We start from the raw sequence: 21,405 nt of genomic DNA on the forward strand, positions 1-21,405 counted from the left end.
GACTAGTGGAGGGTCTGCGGAAGCACCTGCTGCCCGCGTGGTGTGCCTCCCTGGCTCACGGGCTCAGCCTGCTCTTGGTGGCTGTGGCCGTGGGGGTCTCAGGCTGGGTCGGCGCCAGCTTCCCCCCGAGCGTGAGTGTCATGTGGCTCCTCTCCAGCAGCTGCAGCTTCCTGGCCTCCTTCCTTGGCTGGGAGCCACTGAAGGTGAGTGGGCTGCGGGGGGTGGGCCGCCAGTCTCCTCCTGGCTGGCTGATGCCACCCCCGCCTCAGGTCCTGTTGGAAGCCCTCTACTTCTCACTGGTGGCCAAGCGGCTGCACCCAGATGAGGACGACACCTTGGTGGAGAGTCCGGCCGTGACCCCTGTGAGCGAGCGTGTGCCCCGTGTGCGGCCCCCACATGGTTTTGCACTCTTCCTGGCGAAGGAGGAAGCCCGCAAGGTCAAGAGGCTGCATGGCATGCTGAGGGTGAGCTCAGGCTCGGCAGCAGCGCCCACCGTCCATCTCCCTCCCAGTTCCTGGCCAGTAGATGCATAAATGGCCTGTTCCCCTTGCTTGACCACAGAAGGCCCTCTAGTGGGCATTTAAAGTGCTGCGGCCCCTGCCTTGACGCCTTCCTCTTCCCCCTTCTGCCTACCAACAGCCATCCATGCTGCTGGGCATCTCAGATCCCTGTTCCCAGTTGGCTTTTTTAGGGGAGTTGGGGGATACCGGGTGCTTAACCACTGAGCCACATCCAAGCACTTTATTTTTTTATCTTGAGACAGGGTCTCCCTAAGTTGCTTACGGCCTTGCTAAGTTGCTGAGGCTGACCTTGGACTTGAGATCCTCCTGCCTCAGCCTCCTGAGATGCTGGCACTACAGGTGTGGCCACTGTGCCTGGCTCCCACTTGGCTTTATAGGGCCCTGGGCACAGCAGCCTTGTTCTTCAGTTGCCTGTGTGTCTGCCTCCAAGAGGGGCCCTGGTAGGGCATTTGTGCTGCTGCTCCTTAACACTAGATGACTTTGCCAGGACGGTTTGCTGCCCAGCAGCCTGAAGCCCTGCTCTGACACCATGGGCTGGGGTCAGCTAACAGCAGTGCCATCCCTGTCCCCAGAGCCTCTTGGTGTACATGCTGTTCCTGCTGGTGACGCTGCTGGCCAATTATGGAGATGCCTCATGCCACAGCCATGCCTACCGTCTGCAGAGTGCCATCAAGCAGGAGCTGGATAGCCAGGCCTTCCTGGCCATCACCCGGTAGGAGCCCCAAGACTCACTTGTCTGTTGGTCCAGGGTGGTGCTGATGCCCACCAAGACCAACTCTGATCTTGATCAGCCCCTAGGGCACGTTTGGAAATATTTAGATACATCTTGGTGTGAGGAATCAAACAGGTGCTGTAGGTCTTAGTGGGCAGAGACCAGAGAGACTGGCAAGCATGCTGCAGTGCACAGCACAGCCCTGGGACAGCCTCGACATCAGCAGGCCAGGCCAGAGCACCGCGCTCTGGCCTTTTCCTCCCAGGCTGCAGCCACGGAGCTTTCTGGGCCTCTGGCCCCTAGTGGACCAGGGAAGCCAGTGGCTGGAGTGCGTGACTAGCGTCTCCTGCTGCTGGCAGGTCTGAGGAGTTCTGGCCATGGATGTCCCATGTGCTGCTGCCCTACGTCCACGGGAACCAGTCCAGTCCCGAGCTGGGGCCCCCACGGTTGCGGCAGGTGCGGCTGCAGGAAGGTGAGCCCCGTGGGTGCTTCACCTTGCTCTTCACAGCAGCCTGTGGCTCCTGCCTCAGCCCCAGTGCCTGGCCGTGGTGTTCACCCTCATCCGGCCTCAGTTCCCTTCTGTGAACAGAACATCTGCCTTCTGGGTTGCTGGGAGGACGCAGGGGTCATGCAGCACACAGAAGCTGAGCCCAGCCGATGGAACAGTGAGGGTGCCCATCTGGGTGGTGATCGTGCCCCGGGCTCCTCTGTCTCCTAGCGCTCTTCCCGGACCGCCTGGGCTCAGGGGTGCACGTGTGCTCAGCAGCAGGAGGCTTTAGCACCAGTGACCATGGCGTTGGCTGGCAGAGTGGAGCCCACAATGACTCTGAGTCATGGACCTACTCTGCACCTGACATGCTGGGGTGAGCAGAGTGAGGGCGCAGGGGCCCCTGCAGGTGGGACCTTCTCCAGAGGAGCCCCTCGCTAGCCCGCCTGGCTCCCAGGTGCCTGGAGGCTGGGGCAGCTCCAACACTGGCCCTCCCCGCAGTGCCTGGTACTGGGGATACTGTGCGGTGTACGACAGCGGCGGCTACGTGCAGGAGCTGGGCCTGAGTCTTGAGGAGAGCCGTGCGCGGCTGGGCTTCCTGCAGCTGCACAACTGGCTGGACAGCAGGTGGGTGCCAGCTGGCCAGGCAGCTCCTTCCCCTGCAGGCCCCTTCCCCGCTCCCAGCCAGCCCTCTCTGGTTGTCACTAGTCCCCAGGGAGGCCCCCTCACGACGACCACCCCACCGTCCTGCTTCACGCCCTCCTGCCCTCATCAGGCCCTCCCTGCATGCCGTATCCCACTGACCCTGCCCTCTGCGCAGGAGCCGCGCAGTGTTCGTGGAGCTCACGCGCTACAGCCCCGCTGTGGGGCTGCACGTCGCCGTCACGCTCCGCCTCGAGTTCCCCACTGCTGGCCGCGCCCTGGCGGCCCTCAGCATCCGCCCATTCGCACTGCGGCGCCTCAGCTCGGGACTGTCACTGCCTCTGCTGACCTCGGTAGGCAGCTCCCGGGCATGACCTCGCCCCTCCACGCGGGGGTCTCCTCAGCCACGGCCCCGCCCCGCCGGGCCCCGCCCCTGCAGCCCGGCCACGCCTCCTCCGCAGCCGCGGAGGCCTCTCCCAGCCGGGGCCTCCCTGGAGGCCCTGACCCGCCTACCGGCCGCCCACAGGTGTGCTTGCTGCTGTTCGCGCTGTACTTCTCGGCGGCAGAGGTGCGCGCCTGGCGCAGGGAGGGTTGCGTGCACACAACGCGGCCCGGGGCCTGGGCGCGGTGGCTGCTGGTGGCGCTGACCACGGCCACGGCACTGGTGCGCCTGGCCCAGCTGAGCACCGCTGACCGCCAGTGGGCCCGCTTTGTACGCGGCCGCCCGCGCCACTTCACGAGCTTCGACCAGGTCGCGCAGCTGAGCGCTGTGGCCAGGGGCCTGGCCGCCTCGCTGCTCTTCCTGCTCTTGGTCAAGGTGAGGACTGGACCGGCGGGCTCGGGGCTGGACACAGACCCCAGGTCGCCAGCTGACGCCCCCTGCCTGCAGGCTGCCCAGCAACTGCGGTTCGTGCGCCAGTGGTCGGTTTTCGGCAAGACACTCTGCCGTGCCCTGCCGGAGCTGGCGGGTGCCACCTTGGGACTGCTTGTGCTCGGCGTGGCCTATGCCCAGCTGGCTGTCCTGGTAGGTGACGATGCGGAGTCCCTCTGGGAGGCCCTCGGCCCCTGCCCAGCCTCACACCCTCCCTGGTGCTGCTTCCCCACAGCTGGTGTCCTCCTGTGTGGACTCCCTCCAGAACGTGGCCCGGGCACTCCTGGTGCTGTGCCCAGGGTCCCGGGCTCCCACCCTGTGCCCCGCTGATTCTTGGTACCTACCCCCACTGCTGTGTGTGGGGCTCTGGGCTCTGCGGCTGTGGGGCGCCCTGAGGCTGGGGGCAGTCCTCCTGCGCTGGCGGTATCACGCCCTGCGGGGAGAGCTCTACCGCCCGGCCTGGGAGCCTCAGGACTACGAGATGGTGGAGCTGTTCTTGCGCAGGCTGCGCCTCTGGATGGGCTTCAGTAAGGTCAAAGAGGTGGGTACGGCCCAGTGGGGGGGAGAGGGACGCACCCTGGGCCCAGTGAGCCCAGGGTGCAGCCGGACTGACCGAGCCCCTGTGCCGCCCCCAGTTCCGCCACAAGGTCCGCTTTGAAGGGATGGAGCCACTGCCCTCACGCTCCTCCAGGGGCTCCAAGTCATCCCCAGACGCGCCCCCAGCCAGCACCAGCTCCAGTGCCTCGCGCCCCTCCACCGCCTCCAGCCAGCAGGACGGGCTGAGTGTGGGCCCCGGCCACCCCGGGCCAAGAGGGGAGCCCGAGCCCGAGCCCTCCCGTCTCCTTGTCGTCTTTGAGGCCCTGCTGACCCAGTTTGACCGACTCAACCAGGCCACAGAAGACGTCTACCAGCTGGAGCAGCAGCTACAGAGCCTGCAAGGCCACAGGAGCAGACGGCCTCCTGCCTCACCTTCCCCCCGCTCCAGGCCAACCCTGCCCAGCCACCTTGCCCAGCCAGGTCGGGGTACGGACCTGGCCCCTGGACCTAGCAGGCCATGCCGGTGGGCTAAGAACAAGGTCCACCCGAGCAGTACTTAGCACCAGGGAATCTGGGCCATGCTCCTCCTTTGGGGCAGGGCCTGTGGCTTTGCTCTGGCCCCACGGAGCCAGGGAAGACACCGCTCAGTATTATCTTCTGCCACCCTCAAGGTTTGGGGTCAGGCAGAAAGCTGCACGCAGGTTTCCCAGAGAGCAGGCGGGGTGGGTCTGCCTGTCTCTGTGGGCTTCAGCACTTTAAAGAGGCTGCGACCAGCCAGGACCCAGGGCCCCTCCCCAGCTCCCTGCAGGAACAGCAGCATTGGACCAGTGAGAACCCAGCTGGGTCGCTAACTTATTTCCCCAAGTCCTCAGGTACAGCGGGCTGTGCCCGGCCTTCCCCTGGGCAGCCGTATCCCCTCGCTAAGGATCCAGGCTTTCAGGAGGGTTGAGCTGCACCTCCTGTGGTCCATCCCCTAAGTTATTACCTCTCCTCCTCGCCCCTGCAGCGCACTCACCTCCAGCGCCCTCCCGTAGTGTGTCCACCATCAGTAATTTATACAGGGTTGAAATGTATATATTTTTGTATGTCGCTATTTTTCACTAGGCCTGAGGGACCTGGTGGTTGAAGCTGGGCCCTCTGGCTGGGTCTAAGTCTGGCCTTGGGCAAGTGCTGGTCAGCACCACGCCCTTGGCTTTCCTCCCCTGCCTGGGGCCTGGTGGAAGGCAGCACCCGGGCCTGCTGGTGTGGGGTCTCGGCAAGGGCGACAGGCAGGCAGGGGAGGGCCCCTCCTGGGGGCTGGCTCCCGGGGCTGGGGAGGTGACATGTGACAGTGTGAGGTGGAGGCCTGGGCGTGACACCGGGCACCGCTGAGGTGGGCATGCCCGCTTCAGTGGCCATGGCCACAGGCATCGCCTCAATCCTGCCCCCAACCCCACAAAACAGACAAAGTCAAATAAAGGAGCTGTCTGACTGCTACCTGCACCTGTGTCTGAGTGCTGGGGGCACAGGGCCAGTTTATTTCGTGTACACAGACTACTGTCCATCATCCTCGGGGGGGACAGGGAGGAGCTGGCCTCACACAAACTCGGTGAAGTCATCCACGGAGGAGATGAGGCGCTTCCGCTGGCCTGCCTCACAGGTGGCTGTGGGCTCAGCGGAGGCCCGGGTCTGGGCTCTGGTGTGGGCCGTGGGCTGCACCTGCAGCAGAGGCAGGCTGGGGTTTGAGTAGTGGGCTTCCTCGCGGATCTGAGGGGAGAGGGCTTTGGCAGCGAGCCCAGGAGGGCGGCACTCGCTCTGCTCGAGCTGCGTGCTGCCCCAGCCCTGCTGGCACGTCTCCCTACCCGGTGGCGGAGCCGTTTGATGTGGCGGAGCCGGGCGATCCACTTGGAGGGGTAGATGTCCGTGGGGTTGGAGCGACTATGGTGCACCTGCGAGGCCATCTGGGCCGGGAGGCAGAGTGGTCAGCCCTCCTCCAGGGCACCTGGGACCCCCGCCCGACCCACCCCTGGATCTGCCTTCACTCACGTTGGCATGCAGGGCCATCTGGCGAGCCACAAAAGGCAGGTTGCGGTCAGACACGATCTTGGCCACGCTGGTGTCCACCAGGCCCTCCATGTCTGAGGAGACAAGGTGCTCACACCGGGCTCGGCCCCTGTGCGGCCCGCCCAGCCCCAAGCCTCACCTTTCCTGCACTGCAGGGACAGCAGGTTGCACTCGTAGTCCAGGGGCGTGATGATCACATGGACGAAGTTGAACTGGCCCTACCCAGACCCGGGAAAGGGCCATCCTGGTGTTAGCACGTCTTGTGGGCCACTTCCTGCCTTGCTGACCTCAGCACCGGGCTCGTTGGTGACAGAGGGCCACCACCTCAATATCAACGCTCTGCCACCTGCCTTTGTGCCTTAGCTTGCTCCTCACCAGCCTGGGGACAGCCACGCCCGACCCGCCCCACCCCTGACCCCAACCCCGGGACGTGACGAGCACTCAGGCTCACGGGCACACAGCTCCAGCGCCCCCCACGCTGCCCACTGACACGGCCCTGTGGTTTGCCAAGAAGACCAAGCTGGCAGGCCTGGCCTCCACACTGCCACGCTGCCTCTCCCCGGGCTCCCTGAGGCCCCGGGCATTCTCCTGGCCATGACGCCTCAGGTGAACCCGGACACCCCGTCTCAGCTGTACTGCCACCTTGGCCTCTGACCCGTCCAGGAGGCAAGATGTAGGTGACACGCTCAGGCACTGCCTGGGCACCGGACACAGCAGGGTCCCACTCACCTTGATGGTGCCCAGCCTGAAGTCCTCTCCAGAGTCGTTGTAGATGATGGAAACGAAGTCATTGCCCAGGTGCCGCTTCTTGTCACAGCGGTGCTTGTCCACATCCTTGGTGGGCATCAGCGTGGCGATGTGGAAGACAGCTGTGGGGCAGGCGAGGCTGGGCTGGGTGGCAGGGCAGTACGAGGCAGAACCTCAAGGGCCGGGTCCGAGTGTCCCCAGTGCAGCCTCTGCCTCCCACCAGGCTTCTCTGGCAGCTGAAGTCGCACTGGAGCCACATCCAGGCACTGGCCAGTCGGACCACTGCCTGCACACCAAGCGTGCATGACCCAGGCCCTCAGGACACGGGGTCATGGTGACAGTAGTGGGGCTGGCCCAGGAGTGTTGTGTGCACACCTTGCATGATGTCGTCATGCCAGCAGTAGGTGAACTGGCCGTCCTCACCACACACGTCCAGGCCACCCAGGTACACCTTGTCAGGCTGGCAGTCCTTGAGCTCGATGAGCCTGCCCAGCCCGGTCAGGAACTCCGTGTACCTGTAGGAGCCATGCTCATTGGAGAGGATGGCCAGCTCGCTGCTGCTCTGTGGGGAGAGCCAGAGGAGTGGGCTGGCGCCCAGCCCAGCCCAGCCGCTGAGGGCCCGGAGGCTCTGCTGCTGTCCGCATCCCATGCAGACAGCTACCCAGGCCAGGTGTCGTGCTACCATCCCGGGTCCCTGCCTCTCCCCAACCCACATGTAGTTGGTCAGCAAATTTGGTTAGCACACTCCTCAAAATACACCCAGAGGGCTGGGGTTGTAGTTCAGTGGTCTCTACAAGGCTTGCCTAACACGCGGGAGCCCTGGGTCTCATCCCCAGCACTAAAAAAAGAAGAATACACCCAGAAGCCACTGCCCATCTCCTGCCACCTTCCCAGGCTCATTCGGGACCAGATTACCCCAGGGCCTCTGCACCTACTGCTCTCGAACCTCTGCTCCACAGTCCTCGTGACCTGTCTACCACATGCCTAAATGTCAGCATATCCCAAAGCTGTGCTGCCAGTACTGGCAACAGTGCCGGGCACAGATTCCCCCACTGCTCCAGGAGGGAAGCCAGCAGCCCCTCCCCCACCCCAGGTGGGCCTGCCGGCCCAGCAGCCTTACCTGGCCTTCACCCACATACAGGACGGCGATCTTGTGCGTGTCATATGAAGGGATCTGGTCAAGGAGCTGCACTGACCGCTCGAAGGACTGCAGCCACACAGAGCCTGTCTGAGCCCTGCCAGCCCCACAGAGGTGCCCCACCTAGGTAGGCTGTCCCCAGGCAGGGCTAGGTATGCTGACAGGGAAGAGGGTGCACCCACCACAGGCTGGGCTCTGACCACCACAGCCCAGAGCAGGGGCCTCCCTCTGCCCCGCACACGGCTCCAGGGGCTCCCAGGGGAGGAGGGCGTGCCTACCTCATTGGGCAAGAGGATGGGCTTGTTGGATTCATCACCAAAGAACGGTGAGTGGTAGAGCTGCAGGAACACGAAGCTGCAGAGCGGCAGCAGTGAGGCGGGCGGGGCTCGGGCAGCTCCCGTGGCCAGGGAGGACACCGGACCCACCCTCAGCCTGCTCTGCCCAGGCAGCTCAGGCGCCATGTCCCCAGGCACGATCTGGGAGCTCCAGACGGGGAGGAGGCCCACCTGGGGTTGATGCCTGGCACCTTCTCAGCACTGGAGGCTGCAGCTCTGCTCTTGAAAGTGTCCCTCTCCACCCTCTTGCCCCTGCGAGATGGGGCTGAATCGGAGATGGTGTAGCCTCGGGGCCGGAGGCCACTGGGGGAGCGGGGGGAGCTGGACGGCAAGGGGCCCTCGGGTGGGGCGGGGCCCCGGGCCTCTTCGCCTGGTGCTGCCCAGGCCACACCTTCCCCATCCAGGATCCCAGACTGGGATCGGGCCTTGGCCTCAGGACTCAGGTGGCCAGCATCAGCCTTGTCCCCAGGGTCCCCAAGGATGTCCTGCAGGGTTTGCAGCTCGGGTGAGGAGCTGGACTTGCTCAGGGGCTGTGAGGGCTGGAAGGAGGGGTCCATAGAGGGCCGGCCGCCCTCCGAGGAGACAGCCCGCTCTATCGGGATGCCCCCCGCAGCCAGCTCCTCGCTGTGAGACTTCTCCTCCTGGCTGGAGGCCGAGGACGACTGCAAGAGCCCAAAGAGGACCTCAGTCAGGTTTCTCTGGCCCCACTCCCCCCCATACTGAGCAAAGGATCTGGGACCCCACAGACCAAGGGCGATCCCAACGGGGGCACCCCAGACAGACACCAAGAAGCCAGGTGGCCGAGCAGGAGGGATGTGGAAGAAGAGCGGGTCGTTTTCTCAGGTGAGAAACAGGTAGGATCTTGCCAAGTTCACAGGCACGTGAGTGTACAGCCAGGAGGCCGGGTGCAGGCGGGTCTCACCTGTGCCCTCCCAGGGCTCGGGGCCCTGTCCCCGCGCTTCCCGCAACACTCACCCTGCTGTAAGCCTCGGGGCGCCGGCAGCGCCTGTCTGCACCCAGCACTGCCTCGAAGTCCTCCAGCTCCGGGGGCTCCCCTGGCACATGGGCCTCGCCTGGATTTCCCTCCTCCAGAACCACAGCAGAGTCTGAGGACACAGAAGGGGCTGCTGGGGGCTGGGTCAGGCCTGGCGCTCATGTGGCCTCAGGTTACCAGGCTTCTCCCTAACAGCAGGGACAGGGCCCTGCCTGCTGCTGTCACCATGGAGCAGGCTGGGGAGAGATCGCGGGACCCTTGGACTGGGGCCTCCTGAGGGGTCAGTGAACACCAGCTCTGCCCACCCAGAAGCCACCTCTGAACCTCCAGCAAGGCGGGCAGGTGAGGGCAGGACAAGGAAGGAGCCCCGCTCGAGGTGGTCTCAGCGTGGGAGGGGCGAGTGCCCGAGACCTGCCCCAGAGATCCAGGAAAGAGGCCGAGCTTCTCCAGGATTTGGGACCTAAGGAAGAGGCTGACGTGGGGGACGTGGCCATCTACAAAGACTCCGAGCCCACTGAGGGCAGAGGCTTGCCTTCACGTCCAGGCCAGGCCCACAGCAGATGCCCTAGGGATGAGGGACCAAGGTCCCCAGACAGCATTTCCCGCGCAGCAACAGGGCAGGGTGTGGTGAGAAGCAGCCCAGGGTCAAAGCAGCCTGTGATGCCCACACGGCCCTGCAGACACGCAGCCCACCTGCTGCACACTGCCCTCCTGCCAGCCTGCAGGGACCCTGGCCAGCTGTGACAAAGGCAAATGCAGGGCACCATGAACCAGGCAAGGTCAGCTCAGCTGAGCCCTAAGGTCAGACTAGGTACCCAAAAGCTGCCACCCGAAGACCGGGGCCACCCCACCTCCTGGAGGTCATGTGCAGCAGAGCAGAGCTCAGCACAAGGGGCGCAAGTCAAGGGGCTCCCACTGCAAAGCAAAGGCGTCTGCACAGATGTCCTCATGCGCGTCGGGACCCTGCTTCCCGAGGGCGGCGAGGCTCAGAACAGGTCATGGAGGGGTGGCCAGAGGAGGGACGATGAGAACAGCGCCTACGCAGCAGACGGCACTCTGCAGAAACACCGCTTCCTTAAAGGGACGCGCGAATACCTGCCCAGGAAATGCTCCTGTGCAGCTGTCCTTGGCAGCTGGACTGGTAGAGGGAGGAGAAAGAGGCCACTGCAAGGGAACCACGTGAGCAGCCGCGTCAGCAGCAGAGATTACACACAGGCCGAGCAGAGGACAGGCACAGACCCCGAGCCTGGAGAGGAGAGAGGGGAGGGCCAGCGGCGGCCGGGCCGGCGCACTCGGGCTCCCGGCTCTCCAGGCAGCTTGCACGGACCTCTGGGAGGACAGCGCTCCCCAGCTCCTCCTGACAGCAGACACCATCTGTGCCACATGGGGGAGGCCAGAGGGTGTGACACAGGACAAGGCCAACAGGCCTGGGAGCACGTACGCTGGCAGTTCCTGGCACCCCAGCACCAACCAGGCAGAGTGTGCCTGCCTGCAGTATCTCCTGGGCCCTGGGCCTCCTCTACAGGGTGCTCCACGGGGCCCTGCCTGCTGCCAGCACTTCCATCCCCAGAAGCACCTGAGCAGCGGACAGCAGGCATCAGTTTCTAAGAAACAGTCCCTTCAACAGGTGGGAGAGGGCCAGCATGGCCCTGAAGATGTGCGAGGACAGTACGGGAGCCGCGGAGGGAACCGCATGCCCCAGGAGGCAGCCCCGCCAGAGCTCACCTGTGTTGGAGCGTGGGAGAGGAGGGGGCCTGGCGGTGCCGGCCGCCGGCACTGACAGCGACTTGTACAGAGCCGTGTCCCGGTGCTCCTTGAAGCGCTCGGCTGCCATGAGGGCATTGGACAGCTCCTGCAGGGGCATGTTGTTGATATCCGAGGAGAAGGGACTGAGTGGGTTCTCCAGGCTCATCAGCCAGCTGGTGTTCCCTGGAGAGGGCGGGGCAGCACCCCTCAAGTCTCAGGCCAGCACTTCTGACTGGCCATCCCCCTGGGCCCCACCCGGGGCAGCTCCACGTGTGCACATGCCTCGTGTGGCAAAACGGGCTACCTCAAGAGCTTAGGCTGTGGTCACATCCTCCCTGCTGGACACCAGGCACTCTGCTACCCTAGGGCAGCCTCAGGGACACCTCAGGGTGATTGGTGCCTGCTAGTCTTGCAGATCAGCACCGTGTGTCCTCTTCCTACCACCTCCTGGGCTCCAGGCCTCTGCTAAGCCCTTTCGGCTTGAGTTACATCCCTTCAAAATTCACGTCACACCCTAACCCACAGGACCTCGGAAGATGACAAGTGGAAACAGTGTCTGTAAAGAGTAAGGTCATGTGGGTGGGTCCTAACCCAAACTGACTGGTGTCCTCATAAGAAAAGATCAGAGCCGGGCGCAGCAGCACACGCGTGTAATACCAGAGGCTCCAGAGGCTGAGGCAGGAGGATCTTGAATTCGAGGTCAGCCTCAGAAACTTAGCAAGGCCCTAAGCAACTCAGTAAAACCCTGTCTCTAAATAAAATATAAAAATGGGCTGCAGGTGTGGCTCAGTGTTTAAGCACCCCTGGGTTCAATCCCTGGTACCAAAAGAAAAAGATTAGGACATAGACATGCAGAGGTGACCATGCAAGAAAACAGGGAGAAGGAAGTGTCTGTAAGTCCAGGAGGGAGGCCTCAGAAGGAGCCAGCCTGCTGGTCCAGCTAAAGACTGGAGAGCAAACCTCTGCAGCACAGGCTGCCCTGTTTGGTGCTTTGCCACAGCAGCCTGTGCATCCCAGGCAGGCCTCTGTGTGGGCACCACTGCCTCTGGAGACCCAGCTACAGAATCTCTTCCCAGATGCCCTGTGCTTACTGCTGTGTGGTCACAGCCCTGGGGTAACCACGCCACAATTTAGGGACAGGGTCCGTTCCAAGGGGGCCCAAGCTCAGAGGCGCTAGGCAGTCCAGTCCACCTGTCCTCTCAGTACCTGTGGGCCTCCGCACCAGGATCTCAGCCCAGCCCTGGGTCAGCAGAGGTACGTAGGCTGCCAGGTTCGTCTTCTCCGATGCTGGCACCTGGGCACCCACAGAGGTCTCTTCCGGCTTTGTGGCTGGTATATTCTGTGGTCCCACAGAAGTGGGGCCTCCTGGGATGTGGGAGGCTGGTGGGTCTAGGGCACCAACTCGAAGGCCATGGCCCCCTGCAGAGGACCAGGTGAGAGGGCCGGTGACCACCTGCGCAGTACAAATTCACTAGTGCAGAGCTAGGTGCTCTTTCCACGGTCTGGTCAGCCTGGAAGCACCAGGCCAGTGTCTACAGGGGGCCGGAGTGCTAGCAGCTCAGCCCTAGGCCTGGCCCTCTAAGGCTGCCAACCTCAGTGGGCCCAGGTTGGCAGAAGGGGTTCCAGATGTGCTTCATTTGGACAACAGTCCACTCAAGGCAGGGCCCAGAGGCGCTCCAGGGCCAGGGAAACACGAGCACGACAGCAAGCCCTTCAGCCACAGGGGCTCCACTTCGTTACTGTGCAGAGGGTGCTGCCCACCCTGCACAACTGCCAGGGAGGCAGCTGGGACTCACCCGACATGGAGCGGACCCGATCCCGCGCCCCGCGAGACACCTGCTGCCCAGCCTGGGACTCCAGCTTAGCAGGCGCCTCCTTGGTCTGTCTCACGTGCAGGCCAGGGTTGGAGCTAGAGACAGAAGTGTCCGTGCACAAGGTAAACGAGGACTCCCCAGGGTTCCAGGCCAGCAGGGCACACAGGGGAGAAGGAGCAGTCACCTTGACTCTGGACTGCCCTGAAGATCCCCAGAGTCCAGACCCAGCAATGAGCGGGTCCCAGCTCCAACACTGGTCGTCACTGTGACAAGCTTGTTCCCAACCAGCCAGGTTTTGGTCCTGCCGCCTGCCAGGAGAAATTCTCCCACAGGAGACCTGAAAGCAAAGAAGTGTGGCCTTCCAGCTGATCTGCTGTGGGGCTCCCAGAGATGCTTCAGGGCAGTCCAGCTCCTGAAGGCCAGAGTGGCCCTGATGACCCGCATAGCTACACTTGTGACCATGGTGTGGACGGAACACAGTCACAGAACAGCCTGATGGCTGGAACTCCCACCCGGAGCACAGCTCGCACCTCTTAGGTACAGCAGTGAAGTTGGAGAACACGTATCGGGCCATCATATCCAGGCACGTCTCTGTGAGCTCCAGGTGGAGATTTCTCAGGTTGTCGTCAGCCTGGGCCACGGAGTTCTCATCTGCAGACCCCAGGCTGGCACTGGTGAGGGATGTCTGTATCCTGCTGGAAGAAGTCATGGCCAGGGTCAGAGTGCCAGGCAGGGCCAAGTCACCTACCACCAGGGGCAAAGCTGAATGCATGCACAGGCCAAAAGGGCCTCGCTCCTAAAGACCCTGTCAGGACCAGGTGCAGCGGCTAGTTGAGCCGCAGCTTCACGAACCAGGTGGACCACATCATCCCAGGGAGGAGGGAGACACTCTGCAGGAAAGACCTGGGCCCTCTGGTCAGAGCAGAGATTTAAGACTGGAGACAGGCGTCCCCTCTGCCCGAGCACACAGGAGAGCTCGTCGCAGTTTTAGCAGATCAGCTTGGTCATGCAGACTCGAAGACCACGGGGACAGAGCAGGATCGCATTCTGCCCACGGCCACTACTTCCGTCAAGGACATGGAGGCTGGGCCAGTGCAGAGCCCCACACACCCCAGGGACCAGGAGAAAGGCTTATGCAGGTTTAACTGTCACAAGTTTCACAGCCCCTCCTGAGCCACATTGGGGACTTGCTCGAACAGAGCTGATGGGAGCCTCACAGAAGGCCTCACCATCCCCCGACTCCTGGTCAAACACCCCACAGAAGAGGCCATTCTGAGGCTGGAGCCAAAGCAGGCATTAGTAAGCAGCTAGGTCACAGGGCATGGGATGCTGAGGCCAGGAGGTGAACACAGGCACGCCCTCTCCTAGTGTAGCCTGGGCCAGCAGGGTGACCACAGCTGGGCAGCTGCCTGGACCTGGTACCTGAAAGCCAGTGCCCACCCCCTAGGTTTGGCCAGTAGAAGCAATTGAGGCTACACAAGGGCTGGCTTGCCCCTCCAAGGCCGCCCCCAACCCCCTCACAAAAGCCCCCAGTTCCCCTCCAGCTACAAAAGAAAGTAGACCTTTCCCAGAAGGAAGTCCAAGAAGCAAAGTCCACTCTAGGGACCGTGACAGGCCAAACTCAAGGCTGCATGTCTCTACTCAACCTCACGGGCCCTGATCTAATTTGGAAAAACCCTGGCCCTCTGGGGACAAGCCTGCGGAGGCTGTCACTGGCCACCCAGCTTTCTAGAGCAGTTGCCCCGGCCAGGGTACCTCTGAGGTTGCCATGCAGCTAGGCCCATGCTGATGCTGTATGGGGCTCAGGGACAGAATGCAACCTTTCCACCCCTCACCACCAGGCTCCCCTGGGCCGGGGTCAGGCTCTCCTCTAGCCCTGGCCAGGCAACGAGGTCATGCAAGCAGCCCCATGCACCGCCACCCGGGTGCTCACGGGCCAAGCTCCAGGGTCTGTGCCCCCCTCCCGACACAGCCCCGCTACCTGCGGACCACATGATCAGACACACTGACGCTGCGGCACCGGAAGGCCTCGGCTGCAGAGCTCTCCTTGAGTTCTTTCACAGGTGGGGAGTTATTCGAGCCTTGTTTGGGGGCTCTGGCTATCCTCAAACTACCAGGTGAGGAAGAAAGCCCCAAGCCCCAGAGAGCCCAGCTCCCGGGAAGGGGAGAACAAGCCATTGGAGGGGTGAGGAGGAAAGGTCCCAGGCCACAGGGTCAAGATGGAGAGATCCCGGGAGATGAATAAAAGAACCATGCCAAAGGACAGTTAGCAGGGGAGGAGACAGAAAAGAAAACGCATAAAAATACAACTCGTAAGGTGACTGAGAGCAGTCAGGTTCCACAATGATCCAAAACAAAGGACATCAGTGCAAATTAAACGTGTGGATTATCCGCACGGCAGGTTCCAGGCTGTACTGACCACATGTCCCCACCCACCCCATAAAAGGCTGGCCCCACCCAGTTCTGGGACCCAGGAGGCACTGAGGCCACGGTGGCCAGGCCCTGAGGGTTACTATGAGAAGAGGCCCAGAGAGGAGACTCTGGCACTGGTGGTCAAACTTACACCCCTGCCCCAGCCCCAGAGGCCCGAGCAAACGGCTTCTGAGTATAGGTCGCACTGGAAAGTGCCGTATCCCAGCTAGGGAGAGTCAAGAAAGCCTGGGCAGGAAGTGGGGGCAGGCGGGGCAGCCATTCCGTGAGAGCAGACGAGAACACAGAGGCCTAGCATGGCTCTTTGACTTCAGACTTGGCACAAGCGGTCATGATGGTAGAGAGGAGCGTGCCCCCTGGTGAGCAAGCTCTGGAGGAAGAGGGCAGCCCTGGCTGGAGGCTGGCTAACCAGAGGCCAGAGGGCAGAGCAGGGGTGTACAGGGTTCCCCTGCCCAGGCTGGGAGTCTTAGCTGCCTGACATGACCCTGCGCTCCTTTGGTGAAGTCAGACCCAAACCTGGACACCTACAGGCAGCATCCCAGTCCCCAACTCAGCAAAGCCACACCTGTGGCCCAGGCAGGCCAAGATGCCAACCCACAGGATCTAAAACACCAAAGGCCACAGCAGGCCAACTTGGTGAGTGTGAGGCCTTAGTGGTCCTGGCAGGCCCTGCCTGGTCTCTCAAATCCTGTGCATCTTGGCCCCAGCACACCCTACATGGTGGCACACCCTCAATCCCAGCTTCTATGCCCGGTTATTGACCTAGAGGCAGTTGGACAGCCCCAGGCCCTAAATATACCACAGCAGTCACAGGTCACAGCCTGGAGTCCCACACCACCCAATACCAGGCACGCCCACAGCACACGCAAACCTTTTGGGCCTCTCATTGAGACTGGTGCTCCGTGCTCTGAAGCTGTCCTTCTCAGGGGTGTCATCAAAAGACAAGAGGACGTTAGAGCGCAGGCCCTGGAGTGGGAAGACTAAAGCTATGAGGTGGTGCTGTGGGGAGGTCTGGGACAAGTCACACACCCAGACCATGGTGGCAGCTCCCGCTGTTCTGTCCGCCCCTGGTTTGTAGTGAGCTAAGCTCAGCAGACTGAACCCCTCCTCCCTCTCCCCTCCCGTGCCTCTGCTCTACCACAGACAAAGTGGATCCTGGCACTAACACAGATACAGGCCTCCTATCCATGGGCTAACCTTAGTGATGTAAGGGACAAAATCCTTCCGGAAGGGCAGGCGACACCTAATGAACCACATGGCGATAACATGGTGGGCCAGGCACACAATGTACTGGTTGAACCTGAGACAAGAAAAAAGGGTTGGCCCTGGTGCTCCCTGCAGCACTCGAGGAGAGCATCCGGGTGGGAGCACAGAGCAGAGGAGCCGAGGCCTCAGCAAGGAGCGGGCGGGTTTGCACAGTCAGCACTTACTTGGAGGGGTTGGTGTACGGCAGGGAGATGGCAAACACACTTGCATACTGTTCTGCAGCAAAGTTTCTGTAGAGGTGGGGCAGCCTGGCCAGAGCTGTGATGCAAGGACCACCATAAGGAGAGCCCAGGCCATCCTGAAGACCATGGCCACAGGCAGGGTCACCAGGGTCTTGTGCTTTATCTCTAAAAGCCAGGACAGCTGTTCTGGTCCAAGACAGGGAAGGCCAGAGCCAACCAAACATGACCTTCCTGACCCCGGCCTGGGTTCTCCTTTCCAAGGGCCAGCAAACTACAGTCCTCAGGTCAAATCTGGCCTACAGTCTACACCCATATGACCCACAAGCTAAGAATAGTCTTTACACTTTTACAGGGTAGGAAGCAAAATAAAAAGAAAACACAATAGAGCCCCTGTGTGGCCCAAGAGGTGTCAACTGTTTTTTCTCTGGTCCTCCCCAGTAAGTGCTGACCCAGCTCTATTCTGGTGCCTCACCATCTAAGGGCCTGCTGCTGGCCAGGCATGTACGAGGTGGCAGCAAGGGCCTGGCGAGGGACCCTGAACTCCTGGGAGTCACCATCCGACAGTGCAGTGGACAAAGTGGGGGTGATCTGGCAACGCCAGTTATGGTGTGTACCCAAGGGACAGAGGCTGTCGAGGGAAGCTCCTACGGGGGGGGATGTTTCCACTGATGTTGGGGGAGGAAAGGAACAGCCTCTCCAAGGTCACTCAGGCAGCTGGCAGGAAGTGCCAAGCCCCCAGTTCCCAAGGCAGGTCAGCCTGCACACAGTGGGGTGGGAAATGGGACAGGTCAGCACCAGGCACTATAACAGGCACAGTCCAAACCCAGGGTCTGCCCTCCATGCTGGCCCACAGGTGCACTGAGAGTGGTTCAGGGGTGGGAACACACACTCACTGGACAGGAACTCCAGGAGCGGGACGGCCATGCTGGCTGTGGCAGAGATGTGTGTCAGCTTCACCACCAGGACAGGCAGCGCCTTGATGATGATGTCAGGCATCTCCACACTGCAGATGGCTAGGGCCACCACACACTGGCTAGCACAGCGGTAAATGAGACCTTGCTCCAAGCAGTAAACCATCTCACGCTGTGGGAAGCAAAACGCCTCAGGCCCTGCCCACAGGGACGGCTGGCTATCCATTCTGGTGTCCCCAGGCCTCATCTCTTCAGCCCATTCTAGGAGGCTCCATAAGGGTTGGGGGCAAAGTTTAGGATGGTCCCTGAGTGACTGAGTGGCAGAGCCAGTCACCAGCCAAGCACACCCAGGCAGACTGCACAGTGGGTTGCTCCTGTCAGGTCCTTCCTGACCCCACCCCACTGTCTAACAGGGTCTGGCTCCCTGGACATGCTGTGCCCAAAGCCCCCTTGGTTTGGGTCCCCCTTGGTTTGAGTCCCCCTGACAGGCTGGTCATGCTGCCAAGGGGTGGTATTATCTGACAGAGCAAGGCCACCAGGCCCCACACCCACTCTGGGCAGTGACCTTTGTGAAGACAGAAGCAAAATGACAGCGCAGGTCACGGCCTAGAGATCAATGCCCAGGAATAGTGCTGCCTTCCTGAAGCTGGTACCCTGCTCAGAAACACTGTGGGCCTGTGCAGCCAGCTGCCCTCTGGGATAATGCCAGCAGTGGCAGGCTGAGCCACACAGAAGGGGCAGAGCACACCCCAGTGGAACAGGGCTGTCCAGCTCAGTCTGAGGAACGGTGTGCTTGGTACAAGCTCCCATAGCATCACGGGGAGGAGCTGGGGTTGGGGAGGCAGGCCTGAGCTGGAGGTGAAGCCCCTCCCAGGTGTCAGGACCCGAGTGGGCTCTTGAGGTCCCCAGTACTTTGGCGTCCTCACTGAGAGTGGGTGACAGCAGCAGCACAGGACGCCGGGAGGAGTGCTGCCTGTGCTCTGCACTGACGGCAGGTGCAGAGGGAGGCGAAGCTGTGAGCCCAGCCTGCCCTCCCACTCTGCAAAGTCAGAGCAGGTGCAGGCCAGGGAGTGCTCCTCGAAGGGAGAGCGGCGACTGAAGAGAGGAATCCCCAGAGGATTCAGAAAGGCCAGGGATTCGGACTCCTGTAGTTTCAGGCTGCCCACAGGCAGGGGACCAGTGGCAAAGGGAGAAGCAAAGCCAGTTCACCGGGCTCTGGCCTAGCAGCCAGTCCAAGGAGGAGGCAGTATGTCCCTCTGGCTCAGGACAGGATCGCAAGCCCAGAATATCACCATGCTCCTCCCCTACCATCTCTCACCTGCTTGGTTTTGTCCAAGTAGTTGTGGTAAGAGACCAGCGCTGTCAGCACTGGGACCACAGCCAAGTGCAGGTCGGTTCTGGAGAAGCCTTCTGGGGTGCCTCGGAGCCGCTCGAGAGTCTTGGGACCTGAGAGCTAAGAAGACCCTACTATGCAGTCCCTGCCCAGTGGCCAGATCCCCTGGCCACCCCAGAGGGTGCTGGGGAGACTAGCAGAGTCTGGGGCCAATAGTTGCTTTCCCTCCTGGCAGGGGTCTGCCTTTTCAGAGAAGCAGGTGAGCACCACCTTGTGACATGAGAGAGAAGCAGAGACTGACCCATATGGCATGGGGGCCCCAGTCAGGAAGAGGGGAGAAGGGACAAATACTCAGTAACACACCCTTGATCAGGGACCTCTGATGCTCCAATGCACTCCAGGCCCCCCCAGCAGTTCCCACGGCCCCAGGTACAGTGTGTACTGCACATGAAAGCCAAGGGTCTGAGGAGATGGCAGGTTGCAGATGGCACGTACTCTTGCCAGGGGTTTGCTGTCTTCTGAAGAAAAGACTGGACTGGGGCCCCCACCCCACCACACCAGGTCCACCATGAGTGACAGAGGCGGGGTCAGCACAGAGTCTGCTGGATGGGCATTACCATGGAGCAGAGGGCAGATGACAACTGGTCGACACTGCACGGGGAGGTGAAGATGAGGACCTTGTAGCGCAGTGACTCAGGCAGCTTGCTGAGGACCAGCTTTAGCACCTTCCAGTCAGTCTCCTAGAGGGAGAGGAGGGGGTCAGGGAGAGTGCAGGGCTTTCTGGACCCTGGAGACAGAAGATGGAAGGTCAGCACTTGAGGCTACTTGCATCTGGAACAGAGCACTCTCAGCACATGGGGACTTGGTGAGCCTTGGCCTCTGCCTCTGCAAATCCAGTGGCTGTCAGCCGCTTCTACAGCAGCTGCCCTCCAGAGGCCAGGTAAACAGAGCCCAGCAGGGAGCTAACACCTCCTCCCTCCTTACCAAGCTCAGGACCTCCACATCTCTGCTCTTTCCTCCCCGCATCTGCCCAATGTGACCCAGGGACCATCCGCCTACAGCACTGTACCCAGGGCCCCAACAGTGCCCAGCCCGAGCACCAGCTGAAAGTCCCTAACAATGAAGGTGTGGCAGAAAAGAAATCATGACAACAGTGGACAGGGAAAGCAGCAAGCCCACAGGCCAAGATCCCTGGCACAGAACGAGTGTCAGCCCAAGGCCAGGGCAACAGGAGGACACAAGCTGCAGCCTCCAGTCCAACCCCCTTGAGGGAACAGTCACTGCCCAGAGCAAAGTCCAAAGCAGAGTCCTAAAAACTCTTGAGAAGTCACCTATAGGACCTCAGGGCCAACACCAGCACCCTAGGCCCACCCCTCTCTCCAGCCCCCGCCAGTCTACACCCTACTGTCCACCCCCTCACCAGTCTGGACATCCCGTCTCTGCATCTTGGTCCAGCACAACCTGCTGCTCAGAACCACACCTACCTGCTTCCAAGACTTGTCCCTGGAACCTTCCTTGCCTTTCAAGACTGGCCTGCGTCTGCCAGGCAGATGCTCCCCAGACACGATTGCACTCCCCTCCCCACAAGGTGCATGCTGGTCTACAGTTGCAGCACTGTGCCTACACATCTGAGGCTTGCTGCAAACTCTGGAAGCATGCAAAGCTCCCAAGGTCTTAATGCAGGGGAAGTGTGTTGGTTCCAAGAAGCTGGAGCCCTCAGAGCAACTCTTCCAGCAGCTCGACTGGACCAACACAATTTGAAGTTGGGCCTCTCACCTGCTTCAAACACTGCAGCAGGACACGGAAGAGCAGGGAGTAGGGCAGGTGGCCAAGCCGCACGGTAGGACCAGAGGGCACAGGGCCAGGTGTCCCTGTGGGAGGTGAAAGGGGGCCACTGGCCTTCTTCTCAGAGCCCCGCTCTGGCTCCCTGCACAAGCAAGTGGGACAAGCAGCTGAGGTTATGTCCCACCATATAGGTTAGAATAGCCGGTTCCTCCCGAACCCACCCACCATTACGACCCCTTCTGGGATGGTCCCTCAGACACACAGCTATTCTACTAGAGCAGACAGCATGAGCTCCCCTCCGACGCAAATGAACCCGATACCCTCCATCACACAGGCACGTACGCGCAGTCACAAAGGCAGTAGGGGCTAAACCTCACGACCCCATCCTTGTTGGGCAGCCCAAGACGGTGCAGTGAGTCAGCACGCAGCAGCAGCAGGAAGTCGAAAGCCTGCCAGGGAGCAGAACCATGCCATCCACCTGAGCCAGAAACCTACTGGCCAGGGCAGGCAGCCTCCCGCTGGCCCACACTGCCCTGTCACCCCATTGACACCTGGGTCTGAACCCCTACTAGAGCCCCTGCAGCAGATATTCCCAGAGCAGATGTGCCCACGCTGGGGCAATGCCACGCATTCCCAAATACTGCAAGTTCTGCTCAGGGCCCTGTTGGTTCCTCCAGCAAGACTGAGCAAGGCCACCCTCCTGAGTGGATGCTCTGGGAGGGGCCAGGGCTTCCATCTCAGTGACCTCTGTTTGCTCTGGTGTGACACCCACAGAGAGAGCTCAGAACAGCTCGTCCAGCCCAGCCCTTTCCTACTGAGCCTCCCTCTGTCCAGTCCATGCCCTCTACTGCAGGTCATTGACAGATCCTGCAACCCCAAGAGCATCAGGGCCACATGCCCCCCGGGAAGCC

At 61.7% G+C, this 21,405-nt stretch overlaps 2 protein-coding genes across 16 annotated transcripts in view; one reads left to right on the plus strand and one right to left on the minus strand.

The window, feature by feature from the left end:
• Pkd1 (polycystin 1, transient receptor potential channel interacting) overlaps positions 1 to 5,266 on the plus strand; it is a 40,865-nt gene extending 35,599 nt beyond the window's left edge. For 5 of the 6 annotated variants that reach the window (XM_047533062.1, XM_047533064.1, XM_047533063.1 and 2 more), the window contains 11 exons: positions 1 to 203; positions 270 to 464; positions 1,094 to 1,233; positions 1,593 to 1,705; positions 1,952 to 2,096; positions 2,222 to 2,347; positions 2,541 to 2,715; positions 2,889 to 3,179; positions 3,252 to 3,386; positions 3,469 to 3,774; positions 3,869 to 5,266. In XM_047533062.1, the coding sequence (XP_047389018.1) occupies positions 1 to 203; positions 270 to 464; positions 1,094 to 1,233; positions 1,593 to 1,705; positions 1,952 to 2,096; positions 2,222 to 2,347; positions 2,541 to 2,715; positions 2,889 to 3,179; positions 3,252 to 3,386; positions 3,469 to 3,774; positions 3,869 to 4,330 (2,291 nt within the window). In that variant the 3' untranslated portion in view covers positions 4,331 to 5,266. Of the gene's footprint in view, positions 204 to 269; positions 465 to 1,093; positions 1,234 to 1,592; positions 1,706 to 1,951; positions 2,097 to 2,221; positions 2,348 to 2,540; positions 2,716 to 2,888; positions 3,180 to 3,251; positions 3,387 to 3,468; positions 3,775 to 3,868 lie in introns of those variants that run through there. The other variant, XR_007106067.1, reaches the window with a different exon arrangement.
• Positions 4,918 to 21,405, minus strand: part of Tsc2 (TSC complex subunit 2) — a 34,311-nt gene continuing 17,823 nt past the window's right edge. For 2 of the 10 annotated variants that reach the window (XM_047533068.1, XM_047533067.1), the window contains exons 18-42: positions 20,837 to 20,943; positions 20,486 to 20,636; positions 19,327 to 19,449; positions 18,695 to 18,829; positions 17,359 to 17,548; positions 16,448 to 16,541; positions 16,215 to 16,317; positions 15,889 to 15,983; positions 14,569 to 14,697; positions 13,118 to 13,282; positions 12,772 to 12,924; positions 12,570 to 12,682; positions 11,980 to 12,192; positions 10,753 to 10,956; positions 10,123 to 10,191; positions 9,009 to 9,139; positions 8,205 to 8,695; positions 7,977 to 8,052; positions 7,681 to 7,767; positions 6,936 to 7,122; positions 6,543 to 6,682; positions 5,953 to 6,031; positions 5,796 to 5,887; positions 5,612 to 5,710; positions 4,919 to 5,516 (exon numbers count right to left, since the gene is read on the minus strand). In XM_047533068.1, coding sequence (XP_047389024.1) covers positions 5,346 to 5,516; positions 5,612 to 5,710; positions 5,796 to 5,887; positions 5,953 to 6,031; positions 6,543 to 6,682; positions 6,936 to 7,122; positions 7,681 to 7,767; positions 7,977 to 8,052; positions 8,205 to 8,695; positions 9,009 to 9,139; positions 10,123 to 10,191; positions 10,753 to 10,956; positions 11,980 to 12,192; positions 12,570 to 12,682; positions 12,772 to 12,924; positions 13,118 to 13,282; positions 14,569 to 14,697; positions 15,889 to 15,983; positions 16,215 to 16,317; positions 16,448 to 16,541; positions 17,359 to 17,548; positions 18,695 to 18,829; positions 19,327 to 19,449; positions 20,486 to 20,636; positions 20,837 to 20,943 — 3,597 coding nt within the window. In that variant the 3' untranslated portion in view covers positions 4,919 to 5,345. Of the gene's footprint in view, positions 5,517 to 5,611; positions 5,711 to 5,795; positions 5,888 to 5,952; positions 6,032 to 6,542; positions 6,683 to 6,935; positions 7,123 to 7,680; positions 7,796 to 7,976; positions 8,053 to 8,204; positions 8,696 to 9,008; positions 9,140 to 10,122; positions 10,192 to 10,752; positions 10,957 to 11,979; positions 12,193 to 12,569; positions 12,683 to 12,771; positions 12,925 to 13,117; positions 13,283 to 14,568; positions 14,698 to 15,888; positions 15,984 to 16,214; positions 16,318 to 16,447; positions 16,542 to 17,358; positions 17,549 to 18,694; positions 18,830 to 19,326; positions 19,450 to 20,485; positions 20,637 to 20,836; positions 20,944 to 21,405 lie in introns of those variants that run through there. The other 8 variants (XM_047533069.1, XM_047533073.1, XM_047533075.1 and 5 more) reach the window with 8 other exon arrangements.

This window comes from Sciurus carolinensis, chromosome 18 (genome assembly GCF_902686445.1).
Source record: "Sciurus carolinensis chromosome 18, mSciCar1.2, whole genome shotgun sequence".
Taxonomy (NCBI): domain Eukaryota; kingdom Metazoa; phylum Chordata; class Mammalia; order Rodentia; family Sciuridae; genus Sciurus; species Sciurus carolinensis.